At 46.3% G+C, this 24,294-nt stretch overlaps 1 protein-coding gene across 3 annotated transcripts; it reads right to left on the reverse strand.

The window, feature by feature from the left end:
- Window positions 1-529: 529 nt before the first annotated feature.
- zbtb7b (zinc finger and BTB domain containing 7B) lies at window positions 530-23,103 on the reverse strand. 3 transcript variants are annotated; one of them, XM_076040864.1, is made up of 4 exons: window positions 22,646-23,102; window positions 20,080-20,188; window positions 4,382-5,466; window positions 530-3,646 (listed from the first exon to the last, which is right to left on the reverse strand). In XM_076040864.1, exons 3-4 carry the CDS (start codon window positions 5,458-5,460, stop codon window positions 3,052-3,054), a joined length of 1,674 nt encoding a protein of 557 aa, XP_075896979.1. In that variant the 5' UTR covers window positions 5,461-5,466; window positions 20,080-20,188; window positions 22,646-23,102; the 3' UTR covers window positions 530-3,051. The 3 variants fall into 3 exon arrangements, with proteins under 3 accessions (XP_075896979.1, XP_075896980.1, XP_075896978.1); XM_076040865.1 differs by lacking the exon at window positions 20,080-20,188 and having other exon boundaries at window positions 22,646-23,103; XM_076040863.1 differs by lacking the exons at window positions 20,080-20,188; window positions 22,646-23,102 and adding an exon at window positions 7,530-8,313.
- Window positions 23,104-24,294: the final 1,191 nt, after the last annotated feature.

Below are 24,294 nucleotides of genomic sequence, written 5' to 3' on the forward strand. Positions count from 1 at the left end.
GCACAAAGCTAGACAGTGGTCGCTGGCGGTTTTTATACCCCTTTTAGACTAACTTCACACTTGAATTCTGATACATACGTGAATTGGGACGCATTTTTGTTTAAGATAAATAAATAAATAAAAGCTATCTTAAAGGGTAGAATCGCCTTAAGCGGTGCTTACCGTAAACCATTGGACATTCACAGAACTATACTACATTCTATAATGGAATTCATTGCTTGCTGTGTCGATTAAAGATGTCGCTATTGCGCATCTTGTCCACCAGGGTGCACAAGTTAGCTCCCAACAGTCCCCCATAGTTCAAAGAAGGCCTATAGCTTTGTTAAAAGAGTTCGGAAAACATTTCGAAAAGTCTCGTTAGAACCTAAAGTTTATGGGTTATTTTTTGTTAGCTATTAACTAACTGCTATTATTCATTTAATAATTATTGTTGTTTTAGTCCATTCAAATGTAAGTGCACAGTCTACTGGAGGCCAACATTCCAACAGTGTATTTTGTAAAACAAATCAAGTGCTCAAACAAGGAAAAGCAAGCTTATAGCGATCTTTATTCATTCTCTTTAATTTAACTCAAACACAAAGTTCCACTAAAAACTTAAAGACAAAAAAAACGGAAGAAAAAACAAAACAAAAACAGACCAACAGAACAAAAAACTGATCCCTGATAACGGGGGTCAAGACCAGACCCCATGTCCCTTCACCGAAGCCAAGAACAAAACAAACAGCTCATGTAGAAATGCACACTTTCACAGCTGGCATCAGTTCACCCACCATTCACTCACAAAGCTCGGTCTGAGAACACCAACACCCTTCATGGAAAGGACTGTTTTGTCATACTGCCATTCCAGTAGGACTGGTTCCAGCAAGGCCAGTGATGTTGTTGTGTTGATATTTTAATGTCAAACTATGAATTGAGCTGGGAGTTCCAACATTAGTTCCCGCATTGTTTTTTATTTACAGAAAGTACCGTCCTTAAAGCGCCATGAGGAGTCTGGTGCCCTACAGTAACAAATGATTTCTTCGTATTATATATCTTATACAATCACTTAGTGCATTGCCCAAGGTTTCCTGAGAATTGCTGCAGCACAAAAAATCTAAGGCAACTTCATCCCAATACATATATATATATATATATGTATATATATTTGTATATATATTATATTGACTAGAGCTGTACATTATGCAGGAGGATGAGTATGTATTATATGTGACTTTTCAAGAAATACAGTCAATTTCAATCACAATCTTAACCAAGTGAGTTAATGGTCTACATATTTAAGGTAAGACAAAAAAAAAAGGCTTAAAGCTCTCAAATAGCATAGTGCAAATGAAATTGATTTTTTTTTTTTTTTTTTTTTTTTTTTTTTTTAAGGGAGGAGATAGTGCACACAAGGCCAGACCAGCAGGACTGCTACACCAGCACTGGCTACATTGGTTCATAGGGAAGCAGAAATAAAAGATAGCTGCTGTCACTTCAAGCCATTAAGGATTGCATTACACTTAATGCACTTGTCCAGGGTAAGCATGAAGCTAAAGGGTTTGGTTTTTTTTTGGTAGAATAAAGATGAACTGAAGAGATGGTGACCTCTTTAGACACAGCAGTGGCCGATCTGTAAGAACTGCTGTGCAACACCATGTGATACAGTACTATAAATGTTGAATTAACAACAGAGACGCATGTGGAAAATGCCACTTGTAGTTGTTGTTGTATTTCTCGTCTTACGACTTCTTCACGAGAATTCCCTTGGAGGATGGAATGTACCTGTATTATTGCAGTATCTGCCGGTGATTTTCAATGTGCAAAGAATGCATCCGAGGAAGAATCAGCAAAAGAGGACCGTGAAGAAGGCGTTTAGGTAGACAGAAGAAGAGCCAATCTTTTTTTTTTTTTTTAAACGCAGGCAGATCAGCAAACTGATCTGCGTCCTACCCTGGATTTGGTCACATAAAAGACTTTCAACAGAAAAGTCATTATAAATAATAATAATAAATAAATAAGTACAGAAATAAGGGGAGGTCTTCCCCTAACCGGCCCCTTATCGTAAAAAGCAAAACAAAAATGCATTGGAAGACCTTTGGGAACAGAATCACCGACATCAACTCATGACCCAGACTTGGTCTCTTGGTCAGGCATTTAACACAGAGCACCGCGGGCGGCTCTGAGGCCCTCAAACGTGGAATCAGATTCTTTCTCATGGCTTTTAAAACTGTTGGGAGGAATCTTTTCCTCGCATCCAACGTTGGCTACAATTCCTCTCTGAGCTCCTCCTCTGTTAATTCCAGCAAAGAGTACAACAAAAATCTTTGGTTTAGGTACCAAAATCAAAGCACAGACTAACAAACATGAGAACAGACAAAGAGCATTATTGCTGATATTATTAGAACAAGATTGATCCCGTAGACTGTGTTCTCATCGAAGACCACCAGAGGTCAGTGGTCACACAAAACTTACTTGTGATCAAAGTATTCTATCTAAATAGCAACGGAATAGATATGTTGATGTTGCAACATGTCTTCAAATATCCCTTTAGGTTGCAGTTCTGGATTTTAGTTTGCATAGTGAAGTCTCACAGTGACCACACACACACACACACACACACACACACACACACACACACACACACACACACACACACACACACACACGCAGCACAAACACGTACCCAGGAAGAAAAATGAGACATAATCAAATAGATCAAAATTGAATGAAATAAGATAAGATAAAAAAACAAAAACAAAAATGAGCCAATGATAAAGACAAGAATAAAACTAAATGACAAGACAAGAGTCAAAAGACAATTATTTTAAATATATTACAAAACTAATTTTCCTGTATTTGCTTCTTCTTTTTTTTTTATATATTCTTGTTTCTTACTTTCATTTTTAAGCGCCCCCTGAAGTGTGAGCAGCAGATCATAGTCCAGCCACCTGAGTGAGATTTTTTTTTACTGTGGATACTTTACCACAAAGACACCCATGTACACACACATACACACACGTGCGTGCACACGTGTACACACACACACACACACACACACACACACACGCTACACTATTCCTCCTCCTTTGCTTCTTCTTCGCCCGTCTCCTCTTCTCCTTCGTCGGGCCAGCGCTCCCGCTGCGAGGCCGGAGAATCGGTTTCCCGCAGGTCATCTCCTCCCTCGGCCTCGCGGCCCATCCGCCGCCCTAGGCCTCGCAGGAAGAGCTCGGGGTAGCCGCCCATGGCCAGGGCGTGGAGCTGCCTCTCCACGTCACCCGGGAACATCAGCGGAGGACCGCCCCCGCCGCTCAGCAGCCCGGGCGGGAGGATCATGGAGGGGTGGACCTGCATGGACAGGGCCTCCAGAGGGTTGGGGGGCTGCTCCCTCCCACCACCCTCCAGCATCACGTCCTCCCGGGGATCGGGCCCTCGCCTGGGCCGGCGGGTGCGGACCTCCAGGCAGCTGTGTCCCTTGCGGTGGCGCTGCAGGTGGTCCTCCCGGGCGAAGGCCTTGTGGCAGAGCGTGCACTCGAAGGGCCTCGCCCCGCTGTGGAGGGACAGGTGGTTTTTCAGGTCGTAAGAGTGGAGGAACCGGGCGGGACAGTGCGTGCAGGGGTACGGCCGCTCGCCCGTGTGCTTCCTCATGTGGATTTTCAATTTATCGTTTCTGACGAAGAGAGAGAAGAAATACGAGATGCAATGAATGCTAAAATGAAACGAAACAAAAAAAATACATGACAGATTATCTGACCCAATTAAAATGAATGGTCCAGCGTGTAAAATCTTTAAGGAAGCCCTCCTGACAGTGTGTTTCGTACTTAGGCCACTGTCAGGTGGGCTCCATTAAAAAAATTGGATCGCTGCCCTCTGTGTCTCCTACTGTGCGGGATCTCACACACACACACACACACACACACACACACACACACACACACACACACACACACACACACACACACACACACACACACACACCCTGTATGTTTCACTGTAACAACACTGTAATAACTAATCACTGCGTGAAATTTTGAAGGAATCCCAGTATTTAAGGATTAAGTATTTAAGCTGTATATTCTATATATATATATATATATATATATATATATATATATATATATATATATATATATATATATATATATATATATATATATATATATATATATGTATATACACACACACATATATATATATATATATATACATTTATATATATATGTATGCACACAGCACTGCCAATATACACTTTTATTAAAGTGTTTATGGGCAGAATGTTAAGCTTTTATCAATATAAAAAAATCATAAATAAAGCCAAATTTTACACACTCGACCTTTCAAGGCTAAATTCATTGACAGTACCATCAAACCATTGTGCCTGTGCCAGTAATCAGACGAGAGTTACCGGGTGAAGCGGACGCCGCAGGCCGTACACTGGAAGGGCTTCTCTCCGGTGTGCGTCCTCATGTGCCGCGGCAGTTTTCCAGCCCCGTGGATGATCTTCTGACAGACGGGACACTGCTGGGGCGTCTGGGACTTCCTCTTCCTCCCAGCGACCCCCGCGGAGGGAGCCTGGCCCGGGCCGGTGGCGGACACCGGCGTAGGGGCGCCCCCTGTCCGCATGCCGTTGTTGTTGTCGACGAAACTGTCCAGGTCGTCGTCTTCCGACAGCTTGTCCTGCGAGGCCGAGGCTAGAGGTGGGCGCTCATACGGCCAATGAGGCCCGCCGTTTAGTGTTTGGGCGATTCCCCTCGGATCCCCGTTCTGGCCCAGTTTGTGGCTATGCTCCTCCTGATGCTGCTGCTGCTGCTGCTGCGGCTCCGGGCTGGGCGACTGGGTGGACGGCAGCGACACAAAGCTGTCGGACGCGGGCGACGGCTGCGAGTGGATGGGCGAAGAGGGCGGGAAGTTGAGCACGGAGGAGTTGAGGTGGTGGTGGTGCAAGCCCAGGCCCTTCATCCGCTTCTTGTCCATCTTCCGACGGGAACTTTTCGCGATCCTGCCGCTGTCCACGTGCGACATCCTCTCTGCGTGCTGGCCGGTGGGGGGCGGGACCCTCCTCTGCTCCTCCTCCGTCTCCTCCGTCGTCGTCGTCTCGCCCAAGATGTCCCGGCAGGCGTCGGCCACGCACTGGATCCCCAGAAGCTGAGCCCCTTGCAGCACATCTCTCATCCCTGAGCTGGGGATGGTCAGCGTGGCCGTGTAGGCAAATTCCAGCAGGGCATCCAGGGCGTCGGGCGCTACGCAGTCCAGCTGGCACACGCTCAGACCCTCGCAGACGCTCTCCTCCGCCCCAAAGAGGCGGCGGAAGTAGAGGCTGACGGCGGCCATGACGGAGCGGTGGGTCGGGTAGCGCATCCCGCGCGATGTCAGCGTGAGGTCACACAGGAGCCCCGCCCTTCTTTGGTCATTGAGGTGGCACAAGAGTTCGCTGCTGTGCTCCGGGAAGGGGATCCCGATCAGACCATCCTCTCCTGGAGACATCGTCACCTGTTGGTGAGGAGGAGGAAGACACGTCAGGGTTTTCTGTCGGGTTTTTTTCTCTCAACTCTCGCGCTCTTTCAGGATTAGCAATTAGCAACTCAGGGAATCGTAATGGCCGATACCGCTGCAGCGGCTTGTGTAAAAATAACTTTTTTATGATAGCGAATCACATGTGATATAGTGATAAACACGTGAATCACTTGACTCAAATTAAAACACGGTCTTAAATCAGACTTCTCAGCAAGTTACGGGCCAACCTGAAGATAGAGGTCGTTTTAGGGCATGATTACAACTAGTAATCATTTTTTATGTCTTTATTGATTCCCTTTTCACATGTGACACAGTTGCGAACCAGCCAGACACAACTGTGTTCCAGTTGCTCAAGTTTTCCGAAACCATTGAACCATTCAACATTGATCTACTTTAAATTTAACGATCGCGATAAAGATTGGGCGATACTTGTGAAGTTGTCAGGATAACAGTTGCTTCACACATTATGTACGTCCAGCACACGGTACGTGTGCTAGTGCCTGAAATAAATCTGCTGTTGCATGACTCACAAGAGGAGTACCGTTCACCTGTGGACGACTTAAAGCGGGCTTAGTAACCCTTCTCCCCCCCGATCGTCCCTCCCCAACCCCCCAGGTCTTCTCTTTTTAGATTGCTAAATCGAGGAGCCGGTGATTTTGTTCAGTCAAATCGGGGGTTGCGGCAGGAGAGCGCAAACGCTGTGAACGTCACTGTGAAGGCCGGGGGGGGGGGGGAAACAAGCACACACCCAAAAATCAAATGGGGTGGGTGGAAGTGGTGAAACAACTCTCAAACTAGAGCCATACGGCGCTAAATGGTTAGCAGCAGTGAGATGGAAAGGGGGATGCGGGATTACACAACGCGCTGCGGGCGGCCTAACCTCCGTGCAGTAGGTTAATTCCCGTGTGAAACCTTTATAGCATTAGCCGTTTGATTAAAATACCTGGTGAGGAGACGGAGGGAGTGCTGGGGGGGAGAGAGAGAGAGAGGAGGGAGAGAGAGATAGAGAGAGAGAACAGACACGCAAAAGAAAGGAAGTGACAAACGAGAGTGGGTGAACGGGGGCAGTGCCACTGAAAGAATGAGGAAGGATTAAAAAAAAAAAAAAAAAAAAAAAAAAAAAGCAAAGAAAAAAAATCCAATTGACAATTGCAACCTTTATGCAACCAGCAATTCAAGAGTGGGATTTTCATCTTTCAAGGCCAACAGACGGCAAGTCTCGCAGCATTTTACACTAAATTTGGTCTTTTATTGTTTTGTGACCCTGGTGAAGGTTCAATGGTGCAGTTAAGGCACCGAACGCTCCGCAAATCGAGTGAGTCTGTCTGTGTGTCTGTCTGTCTGTAACTCTCGCTGTGTGACGCACCAAGACGATGAGCACGCTGGTTGCAAGACCCGGCGCCTCCCTGAGCCCCCACCCACCTCGCACCCTGAACACCGCACGCACCTGAGCAGACCAGATTTTCCACAAACAACTCAGCCCTCGCTACCCTCCTTCCCCTCCCCCACCCCCCACCCCCACCCACCCCACCCCGGCCCTCCAATCTCCCTCTCATAGCAACCGGCAGCCCCCTGGCCGTCCAATAAGAGAGTTCAGACGGTGCCTGGAGGGCCTGGAGGTGCACCTGACGAACCTGCTCCTGAACACACCCTATTAAACACACACACACACACACACACACACACACACACACACACACACACACACACACACACACACACACACACAGCATGTTACACCCGCACGGTCTGCCAACCTGTGGCTCCCCCCCGCCTGCCATTGTTATATTTAACCTGTTGTGCGACGATCCCAACGGCACTTTTGTCTGACAACGTGTGTGAACCTTCTCCACCTCTCACACAGAAAGAATAGAAGTTCAGCCAAAGACGTGTCGGCGTCTCCATTCGGGGACTTCCTGTCACCGCATCCAACGTATTTCGACGCTCAAAAAAAAAAAGAAGTGTTTTTTTTTCCCCCTTTCGTCTCGTCTGAGGATGTGCTCGAGCTCGGAGGAATCGGCTCAAAATGTTGATCCTACCTTCCCCGTCTTCATGGGCACCGGAACAGTCAGCAGAAGACGAGGCTGCCGGAGCCCCACAGCCTCCATCGAGTCGCTCGCCACTGCCGCCGCCGTTCGACGAGCTTTCGCTTTTTCCCTCTTTGAAAATGTGGATTTCTTTTTTGTCTCTCTCTATTCTATTCCGCCCTCAAACGTTCAGCCGGAGGTCTGATCTGGCCGTCAGAAGCTGAGGTCGAGTGCTCATCCTTGGGGATATCGAACTCTCACACATTCTGTCGCTCGCTCTCCTTCCTGTTCTGTCACAGAAAGGGTGCAAGTGACGACGGAGGCAGACTCAGACGTACCCCGTCGCCTACGCGCCCCCTCTCCCCAAAGACCGACAAACGGCCCATTTTCCGAACACTTTCCGATAAACAGGATCTCCTCGTCGAACCTCTTCCTGTTCAGATAACGATCCAGATGGGTTGACGAGGGGGACCGTGGACGAATTAAGACGGCACTTGTTGATTAAACTGCTTTAGTGTGTAAGCGTGAAAGCTCACAATCGGCGCTGTTCTGCCAGGTCAATGCTGAAATTGAACTTGTTCTACACCATATTGACATTATGAGTCATTTTTACACTCAGGTAGGCGCAATATGACGGCCTAACTGTGTTTTTATTACATCACAAATGCAAACTAGCGCTTAAAACTTTGCCTCTGAAACCAACACACTGCAAGCACCGCCGGTTGCTTGACACAAAAATAAAAAACAAGGCCTTTGATGTGATATTCCTCAAAAGTCAAATGTTTTTTTCTTTTTGCCGAGAAGCAGCTAAAAGGACAGCCATTGTAGTTCCAGACAGAGTTTAGCAAGGAAGTTGTGGAGCACGTTTGCTTCGTCCAAGGGGCGCGCACGCACACACAAACCCATTTTATAATTTTATATGCATTGGACTGAAGTAAAGCATTAACTAAATTTTTTTTTTTTTTTTTTTTTTACAAAAATGGAGCAGTCAATCAATCCAATAAACTCATCTTAGTAATGATATTTAACAAGCCTGGACTTAATTTCACACTGACTATTGGCTGAAATGAGACTTTAGGACACTATCTCTCATTTTGGGGCATTTCCATTATTTTAGGCAAAATTTAATGGACAAATATTTATTCAAGGAAATTATAGATTCAACAACGTCATCTAATCATTAAACTGAATCAGGTTGGATGACTGAAAATCATGCAACCCGTAAAAAAACAAAACAAACCCAAACGATCAACAACTCATGTTACATTATGCAACTATTGTGTTGTGAATTAATCCCTGACCTTTTTCATCTTGACACAGTGATAAATCTGAATTCAATATTCGTGACAGTAATAAATAAGTGGCCGAGGTCAAGCGACGCGTCGCGGATCAATAAATCCACAACACATCTCGTTGGCCAAAACTCTCAGATGGCATCCGTGAGCGATAAAGACGCCGAAACGCAAAAAAATATCCAACAACGCTGCTCAGCGAAGTGAGACAGAGGTTGGAGGAGGTGCACACGGCAACGCACTTTGAATTTCCGGCACAGAGGAGAAAAAAAAGAAACGAAAAAAAGAAAAAAAGAAAGGCATCATGGGTGGTTGGTGGTTCGAGCTCGTTATTTTTGGCATATTCCAAAGAACACAGACATGTTCGGAAAAAAACACAATCACCACTAAGAAATCACATCGGTTCCCATCAGTGAGTCACTCGACGCACATTGACACAGTCGCACAAACTCCGCAGGCCCCCCTCGCTGCTGCTGCTGCTGCGTCGTCACTTGTTTTGTTACTAACGGAGGACGCGGCCGAGCCAATTGCTGAATCTTGCAACACGTAACAAATGTAAGTAACGACTCGGCGGCGATAGCACAAACGCACTCCGGCTCACAAAGCAAAACAAAAACAACTCCCCAAAATATTTTGCTCACAAGCCCAAGTTCAACTTTATTACAATGAAACCCAGTCATTGTAAGTTTATTCATGTCGATTAGAGTTCACTCGCTCAAAGGGACATGACTAATATTGCAGTTTTCCCCCCTGGGCGGGTCCCTGAACGCCACTCTACGCGTTGCAAAAACATGTTGTCACCCAAAAAGAAAACTTAGCTCAAAAACCTTCCTCTCAAGAGGAAACCGTCCTTTTTAGCTCTTAATGCTCCTTCCAACAATCGTCTCGTGTTTCTTTTTCCGTTTTTGTTTCTCACCTCCCACTCTTTAGTCAACGATGCAGGAATTCACCTCCTCTGCAAATCGCCGGTTTCTTCATCCCTCACTTTCATTACAAACCCACTCTTCCTCTTTCCTAAAAGGGATTTTTTTTTTTTTTTTTTTTTTAAAGAAACACTGGCAATATTAAGAGCTTTTTAACGATCTTTTAATGCCTTTCAGACGGTCAAGTCGTCAGGGGCAAAGTTCACAGCGTGACCAGCAACCCTCAGAGCGCTTTGAGTCCACGGTGGAGATGGGCCGGCCGCGGATTCATTTTAACTGAAAATGAAATGGAAACTTAAAATCCGCCATATGTTGTCAGTAACACAACAGCGGTACTCCAGAACGAAAGGCCGAGGCAAGAACCACAAGAACACAACCGCTGAGAAAACCTGCACACAACAGTTCACTCTGCCTGAAGTAAATTCTTTTTAAAAAAAACTGTCCGGTGTCTACAACGTGAAATCCCTCTGTGAACCCTCAAAACGTGTGTGACGACTGGAGCTGGAACTTTCTCTATTATTTTTATGGTTCTTATTTTCCCTAAAAATAAGGGGCTGCGAGTCTTTCCCAGTCCACTTCAATTATCAGACAGGAGGGCAAAGGAGGGAAAATATGACTGGACGCTATTCACTGAGAAAACGTGGCCGAGACGGAGCAAAAAGAAATGCTTTTAGAAATTCTGATGTCAGATATTTTCCAAAGGACACGTGTGTGTGTGTGTGTGTGTGTGTGTGTGTGTGTGTGTGTGTTTGACACACCGTACATGTGTGTGCATGAGTGCACCGATGCATTCAGTGGCGTTACGGCGTCAGCAGTGACACTAGCAGAATTCAGAGACATCAGACTCAAGTTTGGTTTGAAAGTTAAAAGTTGGAAGGAGCAGAAAAGCTCGACGGATTTCCCGCTAAAAGTTTCTATTTTTTCTGTGTGTGTGTGTGTGTGTGTGGCGAAAACACTCGGCGAGAACCGACAGCGACGCACAAGTATGCATTACTCATTTGAATAAAACAGCATCTAGGAGGCTACGGCGAGCACGCTGCTAAAACACTACAAGCCTTCCTTCTGCGCTGCAAATGCAACAAAGCGGCACGTAAAGTCACATTCAAACTCGTACCGTCTCTCCTGCACACACTTGTCCTCCTCCTCCTCCTCCTTCTCCTCCTTCTCTTCCTCCTGCTTTCATGGCTTTTTCCACACTGAGTGGCAGATTTTAGGGGCAGAGAAAGTTTGTTTGTTGGGGTGGTGGTGGTGGTGTTGGGGGGGGGGGGGTTCAGTGAGAGTGAGTGGGACACCTTCTCTGGAGGAAGAGTAGGGGTGGAGGAAGAGAGGCGGGAAGAAGAAGACGTGAGAGGCGCAGAGACACACGCGCAGACCTGCAAAGACGTGCACGCTGAAGCAGAGCTGCACTCAGTCCAGCAAGAGCCCTCTTGCATGTGCACAACGCCTGCACAATTTGACTCTAAACACACAAGAAGTGCAGCATGCCGACACCTTCCAGCCCTTATTTTGCAGGAATGTGACGGCCCAACCGCAGAGTGTCCCCTACACAACATTTGCATCCCAACTGCAGATATAAGGACGCGGGGACGATTTGAATCGCCATTTGAATTTGTTGAAGGGACGACAGGTGACGCCGTCTTGATAATTCCATGGATTTTTTTTCCCAACTAGGACGCAAAGATATGAACTCAATATCATCGCTTCAGTTGCGTCTTTCTTTCCTGAAACAAACACAACAGGCAAAGTGAGCAGCGAGCAGTGGAGTGCAGCCCTCCTCGGTCTTGAATGCAACATTATGACTGTGTGCGTGTCAGAGTGCGTTTGCACACTGTGGTCTTCCAACGCACTACATTATTCATTTGGCTGGCAGAGCAGAGGCCCTCATCCCCTCACCCTGCCACACACACACACACACACACACACACACACACACACACACACACACACACACACACACACACACACACACACACACACACACACTGAGAGCTAAGCTGAATGTGCTGCAGGACTGTGAGCAGACGGGCTGAACACACACACACACACACACAGACCCCAACCGACCCGCTTCAGACCTGACGTGTACGACGACAACAACAACAACAGTATCTGTAGAAATAAATGAAAATATTTCCAGTCAACTTTCAATATTTAAGTCGAAACACTTGAAGTGGTCACTTTGAGTTGTCTAAGAAGTCAAAGGACTGGAGGGAAATACTGAGTTGGCTTCACATTATCAAAATATAGGAACCTCAACGTAAACAAAACATTTTTTTTTTTTTTATTAAAGAATAGAATGGAAGGCCTTTATTGATCCCACAGTGGGAAAATTTGCATAATTACAAATTTTCCCATTACAACTGTATAGTGCAAAAAGGAGGAACCATCGAGAGCCTGCTGACCAACTGCATCCCTGTCTGGTGTGGTAGCTGCAGAGCTGTGGACTGGAAACCTCTGCAGAGGGTGGTGAGGACAGCGGAGAAGATCATCAGGTCCCCGCTCCCTGCCATCAAAGACACTGCAGACAGCCGTTGCCTATCTAAAGCCAAGCGGATCCTGTCTGACCCCACTCACCCTAACCATGGACTGTTCTCCCGTCTGGCATCTGGCAGAAGGTTCTGCAGCATCCGCTGCAGAACAACCAGATTCACAAACAGTTACTTCCCCCGGGCCATCAGATTGTTAAACGCCAGTTAACTCCCCACCTCCCTGCTGCCACTGTCTACACTGTCACCAGCATCAGTGCACTATTCCAGGACTATCTGCACATGTACAGCTTACATACATACACACCCTTCCACTTGGTCACTGTTATTCTGTATACTCTGTTCATACTGTTCATATTGTTTATACTCACACGTCGCTGTTTATGCTGTTTATACTGTTGATAATGTACATTACCCTATTTATTTATGTACCACCAACATTCTACCTCAAGATTTTCCCATATTTCCCATATTTTTATCTCAGCTTGTATATAGATTTTTTAGTATTGTATTTCTGGAACTGGGCAACGACATTTCGTTGTGAATTGAACCATTGCTGTGTTTTTCTTCATAATGACAATAAAGAAAGTCTAAGTCTAAGTCTAAGTCTAAAAAGATTGAGAATTATATTAATAAAAAAAAATAAGGCGATAAAAATAAAAATAAACATAAAATATTTGTAGGAAAATAAACGGAATGGAACAGAAAGAAACGGAAAAGAAAAACATTGTTGCAACTTATGGACAGTTGAGGTCCAATAGAAATGAATGAATAAAAATAGGAAATGGACCACATGCCGGTTTTCTGTTCCCCACACTGAGACACAGAGGGTTTCAAAATATAAGCAATAAATGTGGTGTAAAAGTGCAACACGCGACGCGACTGCCTACAGCTTTCACTCCAGCGAAGGCAATGGTTGGCCCAGCTGGAGCGCAGACGGCAATCAATCTGAGGTTGGAAAGAGGAAAAGGCTGCGAGATTGAGGAGAGACAACAGAGGAGGATGAGGGTGACGTGTTTTCTAAAAACACATATGTTCTTAGAAATTGCACTAGAGAGAAAATGTAGGGTGTTGGGGGGGCGGGTGGGGTGTGGTGAGAGAGAGGAACACATGAGAGAGAGTGGGTGAGGAGTGGGTGTCAAGATACACAGAGAGATAAAGTGCAGAAGAAGAAGAAGGAGGAGGAGGGGAGGTGAAGACAGGAAAATCTAGTCCCGGCCTCAAACAATCTGTGTAAGCGAGGAGACGCGAAACAAGAGTCGGCGGGGTTGAGTTACGGAGGGGAGGAGAGGAGGAGAGGGGGTGGGGGGGGGGAGAAAAGAGGGTAGACAGTAGCAGAAGAAGAAGAAGAAGAAGAAGAAGAAGAGAAGGAAGAGGAGCAGTTTGCACGACGAACATGGGAGGCGCCGTGTGAGCGAGCGGTGAGGGCCTGGGTGGGGGTGGGGGGTGGGGCGAACACACGCACGCAGCCACAGGAAGTAGCAAGAGAGTCCTTGCAGGTGTGCGCGCACGTACGTTCGTTCGTGTGTGTGTGTGTGTGTGTGTGTGTGTGTGTGTGTGTGTGTGTGTGTGTGTGTGTGTGTGTGGAGCAGATGTCTGAGGAAAGAGAGGCAGCGGCGGTAGCAGCCACCGCTATCATTAGTATCACCAGAAGGGAGTTTCAGGGCCCCGAGGTGGAGAAGAGCCGCCGCGCAGATGTCAGAGACGTGGCAACGCTGATGGAGTGTTTTCACACGTCGCTCCGTCGGTCAGCAGTTTCTAACTCTTCAGCAAAAAAAACAGACCAAAAGAAGAAAAAAAAACGACCGCGAATGTGAAGACTGGAGCGTCAAGGTGTGTGTGGGCGACATCACTCGCTCAAAGACATACACTGCTTTGTGTTTTATATGAGTTAGGGGCGGATGAGAGGCTCTGTGTGTGTGTGTGTGTGTGTGTGTGTGTGTGTGTGTGTGTGTGTGTGTGTGTGGTTCCAGTGATATCTGTCTAATTTCGCTGCATTAAAGGTCCAGTGTGTCAAATTTAGTTTGATTTATGATATGTATATTGGTAAAAGGTTAACGTGCTGCCCATAATTAGATCAATAAAAGTGTGTACTGGAAGTACAATAAAAGTCCTTTGGTTTTCCTGCCCTAACAAAGGTTCTCATATATAAGAATATACATAGAGTAATAAGGATCTCGCTCCTAGTTTGCTGCCAGCCGGCACCACCTTTGTTTTTGAAGGAAGCCCTCCTGACAGTGACCTAAATATGAAACATGCTGTTTTAAATTCCTTTAAAAAAAAAAAAATGACACACTGGACCTTTAAGTCGAGGAACTCGGAGAGGAAGCAACAGAAGCACAATCAAGCCTTGTCACAGTGGAACATACAGTAAATTAAAAAGCGGCCACCTATCACCCACTGGGTGTGTGTGTGTGTGTGTGTGTGTGTGTGTGTGTGTGTGTTAGGTCGATCTATATCTCCCGCCCAGCAGGAGACACCGAGGGCAGCGATCCGGGTCAAAATCCAGGGCAGAAACTCTCCCCTCTGCATTCTTTTATCAAGCGGCTGCCATTAACCGGCGGGAAAAAAAAGATCGCTCACTGACTGGCACTTTATGTCGACCTGCTCCTGCTGTGCCTCAGGCTAAACCAGCGCAACACATAAAGTAGATCCATCATCTTCCGGGAAACTATTTTCATTTTCCCCAGACAGGTGGATTTATAGAACGTGTGAAAAGAAATTCAGAGATTTCAGGGAAGCCCTTGGCTTGATTTTCCGTCATAAGGCGGGCAAATGATTATTTGATTAGTTGATTACTTCACAACTACAATAACAAAAAAAGTTTTTAAAAAAAAGTTAAAAAAAAAAAAAAAAAAGCCTTAATTGGAGAGACTTGGTTACATTGAAAACCATTAAAAAAACTCACAAACAATTTCATTGGTTTTTTAATGTAACCAAGCCGCTCCAATAAAGGCTTTTTAACTTTTCAATGGGAGTTCCTTAGTTTCTCCTCTTTGGCTTCTTCTTGTATATCCCATCCAAAGAGCGCCTCAAACTCACAACTCCTGAGTCCAGCAAGTGCTCCTATATCGGCTTTTCTATTGACAAAAAAAAATTGTCAATTTGAACCCTTCCGCAATACATCACCATTGCTGCTCGTTCTATTCAACAACGTGAGGCGGATTTTGTGGAAAAACAGAGAGTTGGATGATTATCCAACGTTTCAACTTGAACCGATTCAAATGAATCGCTGCTTGCTAATATTCTATCAATCTGAATGGACGACGTGTCTCGGAGTTATACGTTGATCATTAACCTCTCAGTGGGAGTGGCGGCAACATCAGAACGCTTAAGACGCTACCAGGAAATGGTTATCCCAGGAGGCCCCCACCTAAGACATATGGATGGACGTCACAATGGATATTTATAGAATGGAGAAGATAACAGCGCTTTGTTAACCACAAACTGGGAAAATTCACCTCATACTGGGAAAACTGATGTCAAACATGTCACGCCTGAAAGTCCTGATTTCATTTTCACAAACTAATGACTGCGATACTGTAGAAAGATCACTCCCTATGGTTCAATGGTGGTTGTTTTTGTTTTGTTTTTCAGTTTGAAGCTGTAAGTGTTCCTTTTGTTTGTATTATAAATGAAAATACTCTCCTGACATTTAGGACAGGCAACAAATATGATAAGTATGTTTACATGATGTGTAAGTGTTGAATGTCTGTTTCTGAATGTCAATAAAAAACTAAATGAAAAAAAAAAAAAAAAAAAAACAGAAGGCTTCAGACGCAAGGGGCCTGCTGGCAGGTCTGACGGGACTGTGGGGGTGATTCTGGGCCTTGAACCTTTTATATATTTATTTATTTATTTATTCATTCATTCATTTATTTTTCTCTTGACACATCACAGCGGACAATCTCAAGAGCGTGCACGTCTGCTTGCATCAGTTGTCACAACGCTGGGAGGGTCTTGACAAGTCGCACAAAATGAGTTATTATTTAAGAGGAAGAAATTGAGTAAGAAAGACCAGCAGGACACCCCACCACACACACACGCACGCACGCACGCACTCACACACTTACACACTTACACACTTACACACACAGAAAATGTCGCAAAACTTACTGATCCTGATCAGTTTCCTCTTCCTGTGCTCGGATGAAATGTTCGACCATTTGAGCAGATGAAGAGATAAAATGGAAGACAGCGTAAAAACAAAAGAAAAACTACCTCCAGGTTCAACAGCTCGATGCTGTTGAGGCGCAGCGAGAAAACCGAGTGTTTGTCGCCAGAAGAGCATCAAATCAACCCGCTTTGCATCCCCTGCCGTTGTGAACACAAGTCCAAACACCAGAGAGCAACAACAGAACAACGCCGACACGTTGAGCTAGCAAGACGCAGCTCTTTCCTGACAGGCTGACGAGGTTGAAAACGAGACGAAAGCATCAACGCGTCGCTGGTGGAACGGCGACTCTCTCGTGCCGGACAAAAGTGTTTTTTGGGTTTTTTTGTCGGACATTTCAGGAAGGCGAGCCTTGGGAACTTTGTGTATGATGCACCTGCACTGGTCCGCTGGAGTTCCCCCTTTTGATCGCCGCAAGCGAAAGGGGTCATCCTCAGGCGGCGGTGACTCCTCTTAGCCTGATCGCACTTTCCCTGAAACATCGTCTCACTGTATCTATTTATGATAACCGCCCGCTCACAGCCGATTGAAACAGCAAGCGCTGTTACTAGAAGAGCTGAATCATGATCACTCTCACGAGCCTCCCCCACCCCGCTCACTCCCCCGCTCCCCCCCCCCACAGGCCTTCTCACTGTTTACAAGAAGGAGAGGAGGCAGCGGCGGCGCTGGTGCATTGGTTAACACTGGGCGGCGTGGGCTGCGTGCGTGGCTGGTGGTCGAGAGCGAGGGAGGACTGTCAAGTGCTACAGAAACTCATGACTGAAAAGAGGAAATGGTAGATAGAGAACTTCCTCTATTGACAAAGATCCGAGTTGGGGGGTAAGACTCGAGTGCGGTGGAACGAGCCAGCTGGATGGCGGACGTGGCGCAGTCAGAACGCTACCAGTGTTGCTTCAGCGAGGGAAGGGTCGCTCGCTTGCTCGCTGGCGCGTACGTTCGTACGGCGGAGGGGAAGCGAACCAATCGGCTCTTTGATTCGTGGCCGCTTCCAATTCCTCCGCCATGAAATTAGATTGATTCATTTTTGAACAAGTCAATGACTTCACCACTTGGGTGATTAGCATTTTGTTTGTTTGTTTGTTTGTTTTCTGACGCCCGGGTTTTGGGAGCAAAGGTGTGCTTTTATTTCCTTTTTTACGGACGGAATTAAAATGCCGTCCACGTGTAAAGTTTGAAAGATTGGCGCTTTCGCAACCCCGTGAGAAAATAAGAAAAAGGTGAAAAAAAAGAGGTAAAACACCCTGACAGGTTACAGCTTAAAGAAAGAAACCTCTCAACTTCTTTCATGTCCCACTCTGTGTTCCCTGTTCTGTTTCTCTCCCCACCTCCCTCCCACTCAGTCAGCTCGCATGAAACTGAAAGACCCGCGTCTGAAAAAGGGGGAATTTATATGGGCTCACATGCCCTAATTAAAGCATTTCCTGGAACTGTGTTGCATGCATGTACTAAATACAGTGTGCGTGTGTGTGTGTGTGTGTGTGTGTGTGTGTCGTCTTCGCCTGACAGACCACTGGAGATCACTTCCTCCTTAACCCACCAGCTCGCGGACACATGGCTGTCATACTCCAGCAATGCCACGGTCACATGATCAGTCACGCCAACTTGCCCGCACACACACACACACACACACACACACACACACACACACACACACACACACACACACACACACACACACACACACACACACACACACACACACACACACACACACACACAGTAGGTGGGTTTATAACGCCGCTGAAACTTGGAACTGGGTGCCAGTGAACAGACCAGCAGACGGGCTCTATCACGCAGGTGATCTTTAGACCCTGTCATGCAGGATTTTTTTTTTTTCTATTGTCGGTTAGCGTCTCCTCTGTGACGTCAAGAAAAGTCCAAGTGAGGACACAACGTGAGGACACAACCTGAATTGTGTGTATGGCTCACAAGCGCACAGGTCTGATTTGGTTTTGGCGAAGGCCGCTTTCATAAGCGTTCAATAAAATGACAAAACAAAACAAACAACAAAAAAAACCCATTTGAATACAATCACGCCGAGTTGCAAAGGAGGGACAAAAAAAGAAACATGCATGGTTTTGAATTATTTCCGAGGTGAACAATGTGATGTTTTGGCCTGATAGCTGATGACTGCCAGACCCTGAGGGAGGCGTGCACGATCCTTGTCAGTTGTGTTTTGTTTCAGGTTGTGCGTTTGGCTCGTCAGCATTGGGCGGAAGCTGCTGTACGTTGTGGTTTAACAGAGTGTAACTGTTAAATTAAACAAGAATCTGAGTTATTTTGTTCTTTGTCCTGATCAAACAACAAAACAACAACAACAACAACACATAAAGGCCCCACCACAAGTAATCACTTTATATTCCATTCTTAGAAGATGAGTTCTGTTCCGCAGCAACAGCATTGTTCTTTCATAGCGTCCCATCAATATATTTTTTTACTTAGTGGGGCTTGAGATTGGACACACATGTGGTTAAAAACACCAAAGACATCTAATTTCCTCACTTGCAACAAATTGAAAACTTCATTAGAAACGGGACGTTTGATACAAAGTGAGTCCGACCTGAACTCGAGACACAGAAGAGACTTTTCAAATCTTAAAAAAAAAAGTATTTGAAAACTGTGAAAAATCATTGAGTCACCGCTCGCTGCACTTTGATACGACAGCTGGTGGTTTGAGGTTCGAGGTGCTGGAGCTCCTGACAGCAAAGTGCTGCTGCACGTCAGCAGGGCCACAGAGAGGCAACTTATCCAGAAGATTATCTGTCACTTTCAGTGCAAACGACCAAGTGCAAGGTGTCCCGCTGGACGTGAGAGCGAGTAGGAAAGACTAAACTGGCGCCCAAGTCGCACCTGCTGCGGCTCCGACCATTAGCGCGCCGTCGATGTGCTTCTGCTCACGACACCTTTTTGTAAGGAAACTAAAAGACTAAGAATAGTTTTTTTTCTCTTTCTGAGTTCACCCGTGATTCATCTTTGACCTTTAAGACCCCAAAATGAAAAGTCACTTGTTACTGTCTCTCCCCCGTAGCGGTTCAGTGTCATGTGAGGCATAAAACGTTTTTAAAAAAGGAAGAAAAATAAAACTGAGATCTTTTGCATCTCAAATTCAAGTTAACTCCTATTTCAAAATTTCATTTTTATTTAAGAATAAATAAATAAATAAATTAATAAATAAGGGGTTGAATTAATTACTTTCTTTTCTATTCAACATGAGACTTGTTGAAAATCTTATTTTTATTTTTATTTTTTTTTAAACATTTAAGAGATGCTCAATGTCAATTGAATTTTTGACGTGAATTTCAATTGATAAGCACAATATTTAGAGTGCACATTTATATTTGACCGCAATATTTTCCTGTGTTTACTCTGCATTTACTACTACAACCGGGCTGCTTCCGATGTGATATGAATATGCTTTTTTTTTTTTTTTTTTTTTTTTTTTTTTTTTTAAGTTTAACTACTATAATTAGCCATTTTTACTAAAAGCCCTAAAGTCAAAACGTTTGTCCATGGTTGAGCAGCAGGACCTGCTCGAGCGCAGCTGATTACCAGAGTTCAACCCAACCGTCGATTCAAGACCCGAAAAAAAAAGAAAAGAAAAAAAAAAGGGTATTTAAAAAGCACGGCGGCTGATGTTGGGACTTGTCATACAACACTCTGCCAGTGCGGACACGCCGTGATTCCTACCTCCAGTCCATAAACCCAGAAGAAGGTGGGTGACCTGCTTTCTCCTCCTGCCTCTGCCCTCTGCTCCTCTCCTCTGGTGTCTGCTCAGAGATCAGCAGACTTTATACACCTGAGAAAGTGAAGAAAAAGGTTGCATCGTTGGAAATAATATGAGGTCAGGGGTCAAGCATTCAACTAGCGTTGGGGCCGAAAGTGTAATGAGACGAGGTGGTACGATACATAATTAGTTTCATATCAAGGATGACTGATGACCGCCAACTAGGCATTGAGCAATAAGATTCTGACGGCATTTATCCAATTATCTTAAAGAAAACATTTGCTGTGTCATAGTTTTACATTTACATATTTAAATGAAATAAAAATTGTCTGGCTTTCTTTTACCAACGATGAACAACTTTTACTATCTGCAAACAACGTGTACAATCATTTACAACCTGAGCCGGAGACATTTGAGCCTGAGACGGAAAATTTGAGTGGCTTTGAAACTGCAACTTTTTTCTTTTTTTTTTCAAATCGGGTTGCAGAACTTGACGACACAAGTTTAACCATGTCCTTGTGCCACTTGTACCACTTGCATGTAGATGAAACACACAGACACATACCCACAGACACACACTCACAGGCAACCACATGACATATCGGATGTATTTCAGGGCGGAGCTGAGTGTGTGTGTTAATGTGTATGTGTGTGCGGGGGGGGGGGGGGGGGGGTGTAAAAAGAAAGAAACTGTCTGCTTCCTACTTTGACTTCTTTGGAAAAGACGTCCTTCAACAGCCAGTGTGATTGGGAAACCCACACACACACACACACACACACACACACACACACACACACACACACACACACACACACACACACACACACACACACACACACACACACACACGAGATGCGCGAGATTTTTCGGCCCGCGCTGCACAGAAGCAACGCGCACATGCTTAGAATTTATAAAGCGTCCAAGGCGAAAAACGGGTTCCACCGATGGAAGACGCCGATGTGGGAGGGGCGCGGCCCGCTAACCGCTAACTGTCAGGGTGCAGCCGAGGTGATGGCCTGCAGAGCTGGAGGTCACGTCAGGACACCAGGAGGCACCGTGAGGACGAAGCACAGATGTCGCATTATCCTGGAGACAACGTCAGGGCCCTGCGCTAAGAAATGATTTTCAGAGGCCCTGATGGCTCGTCCATATGGGAGGAACCGGCCTGGCACCAGGACTAGGTCACATGACTTCCATATGCAACGTCTGCTCCCTATGTGTGCAGGGGGGGACGCAGCAGTACAGAAAGTAAAATCAAGAAAACAGCCGAGGCTCACGTTCAAAACCCGTTGGATTAAATCATCCAAAACCTGTTCGATCAAACCATAAACTCAGACTTTTGATAAACTCAGAATCACCAGGAGGACAGCAGAGGTCTAAGCACCCCCACCACAAACCCACTTCCTCAACCCCACCAGCCCTGAGACCTTTTCAAAACCTTCACACCTACACCCTGCAAAGTTTTTGTAACAAGCCTCCCCCGCTCACACCTTTGCCTCCTTTCCTTCCCCCTCCAAACCAAAATGCAGGCAAGAGAAAGTGATTGGCAGGTAGGAACCTGCGACAACAACACCTTAGCCTGGAGGCCACCTGAGGCATTAACGACCTGCATGGACGTCTAAAGATTTAACCAAACAGGCTGCTGTGCCCAAGACGGGGAAACCAAACCCAATCCAGTCGAGCTTGTTAGGCCGGTCTATCAGAGGGGCGAGTCAGCAACTTGTCTACCTCGCTAATGACACACACATACACACAGAGCCACACACACAAAAGCCCACTGGCATGAGAGTCCTCCCCGCCCCTGAGGGAGGCAAGAAGCATCAACCGAACATCACATCCTGGTCCCACACAGGGAAGAGCAGAGGGCAGCTTTAACACACCAAACATTAGCTGCACACTGACATGATAATAATAATAATGTTGATGATGATGATGATGATGATGAAGATGATGATGAGCCCTAATAGGGGTGGTGGTGGTGGGAAGAATCATTTGGGTGCAAGAGGCTAAGTGGTACAGATCGAGTGCGAGCAGCGAGGCAGGTGATGTGCGTGAGAGCAGGTCGGGTTTTGGATGTCAGCCGGTGTTCTCGGCTATAATTAGCCCTGCGAGTCGCCACCAATGTCCCCGTCGACCCCGCTCCGTTTCCCTCACCTGGCCGCCGCCGCCGCACCTGCTCCCGCAATAACAACAACAGCAGGAGCAGCAGCAGCAACAACAAAGTATAACACGCGTTTGGTCTCGCTTGAAGCTGTGCAGCGAGTGTCTTAACAGCGACAGACAAGAGGGGGAATAAATGTCGACGTGTAATTGTCCTCTCATGACCCCGATCAGAACCGGGAAGGAAAGGGGAGGAGGGAGGGAGGGAGGGAGAGAGGCTATAGGCTATAGGTTAATACTCGGCGCTGCCACGCATTAAAAAAAAAAAAAAAAAAAAAAACTGGGGGTGGGGAGAAGTACAAACTAAACGGACGTGTCGGCTAAATGAGCACCATGTTGAGTGTCGGCTCTGGGTTCGAGGCGCCTACCTGCGCGCCGGTGTCACCTGTCCAGGCCGCCCGGTCGCCCGCACCACTTCCTGGATTACTCCGCTCCGCCCTGCCGCCTTCTCTCCGCCACTTTAAAGACGCTCCTTTGCGGCAACCGCGGGGTCTTCTTCTGCCGCTGCTGCTTCTCCGTCCCTCCTGTCAGATACTCAAGGTGGGAGGGAGGGAACCTTTAACTCCCGTCCGTGTGCGGTCGCGTCACTTTTCGGTGGCCGGCTCCTCTGCTCTCCTCTCCCGGGCTCGCTGGCTGACACCACCGAACCCTCCGCTGGTTCTCCGCTGCTGCTGCTGCTGCTGCCTCTGCCGGTCCGCTCCGACTCTCCCTGGCTGGCTGGTTGGCTGGCTGGCTGGCTGGCTGCTCCTTCTTTCTGAGAACCAGGAAGCGGCTTGCCCTACTTACGCCCAGCCGCGGATTGGCTCTGGCAGGGCGCTGGGAGAGGAGACCGCCGGGGTGGGCAGGGCACAGAGGGGGGGGGGGGGGCGGGGGCGGGCGAGCACAGGGGTCCGGCCCCGGTGCGATAGGCCGGCGGCGGTGTCTGTCGCCCTGCATGGCGGAGGGAGGGAGGGAGGAGAGGAGAGGAGAGGAGAGGAGGTGGGCAGGCTGGAAGACCCCGCACCTCCTCCACCTCCTCCTCCTGCTCTGGGCATCGCCATGTGTAGGAGGTGGGTCGAGTTGAGCGGGCAGCAGCGAAAGCGGATTGCGGGGATATCAGCTTATTGCTTACCAGTCACATGCAAAAGCATTTTCAGTTGAACTTGACTTAACACCCACCAACTCTAACCCCCCCAAAAAAACAATTTCGAAACTGTCAAGATATTTTAAAAAACAAACAAACAAACAAACAAACAAAAAAAAAAATCAACTTCAACTTGCCCGACACTTGACTTGAAAAAAGTGAACATGTGTGTTTTGTTTTGTTTTGTTTTGTTTTTTTGTTTTTTTGCGGCCCTTATCTGAACAGCCACTGCTTTGTAATAACCCTTAAATGATGAATGAAACTGGGCTGTAAAACACGCGAATTATTTTTTTTTTATTATAGTGTGGTAGTATCCGGAGGTATTTTTATTCTGTCGCACAATGAGAAAAAAGAACAGCAGGCCTATGCGAGTGCAATGATCATAAATCATGTCCAACACTTTATGAACAACTTGGACTTGGACACATTTCTGTATTGGTAAAAAGGGCTGAAGTTAAATGCTTTATGCCTATCCTTGAATCCAATGAGATTTAAATGATATTCTTATTATTCACATGCATAACTATCCAAAATATGATTCTATTTCTTAATATCAAATGTGAGTTGTATACATTCATATATTTTCATTAACATATTTTTTTTTTTACATTTTTTGACGTAAATTGTAGTCTCAAATTCACTATCAAACCCTTTGCACCTCCTTAAATGAATACTTATTTCAGTCTGTGACAAACAGAAGCCGTGTTTCACTGAAAACAGCTCAACTCTGCACACTAGTGTATTTGAAGTGGTTTGTGAGTGGGGATCACCTTGCTTGTTCAAAAGTTTGAATCTCATCCCCGTCTTACTGGCGCTCCAGGAGTGTGTGTGTGTGTGGCTCTGTTTGTGTATGTGTGTGTGTGTGTCAGTGGGTAAAGATGTGAGTACGCAGGA

Source organism: Nelusetta ayraudi, unplaced genomic scaffold (assembly GCF_046127955.1).
Source record: "Nelusetta ayraudi isolate G7.1 ecotype Tasmania unplaced genomic scaffold, CSIRO-AGI_Nayr_v1 ptg000063l, whole genome shotgun sequence".
NCBI lineage: Eukaryota > Metazoa > Chordata > Actinopteri > Tetraodontiformes > Monacanthidae > Nelusetta > Nelusetta ayraudi.

Bases quoted from the DNA above. Each gene is read 5' to 3' on its own strand.
- zbtb7b (XM_076040863.1), bottom strand. From the start codon at position 7,598: ATGGAGGCTGTGGGGCTCCGGCAGCCTCGTCTTCTGCTGACTGTTCCG. The intron at 5,467-7,529 runs GTAGGATCAACA...CCTCACCAACAG, and splicing joins TGCCCATGAAGACGGGGAAG to GTGACGATGTCTCCAGGAGA. The intron at 3,647-4,381 runs GTAACTCTCGTC...TCTCTTCGTCAG, and splicing joins TGCGGCGTCCGCTTCACCCG to AAACGATAAATTGAAAATCC.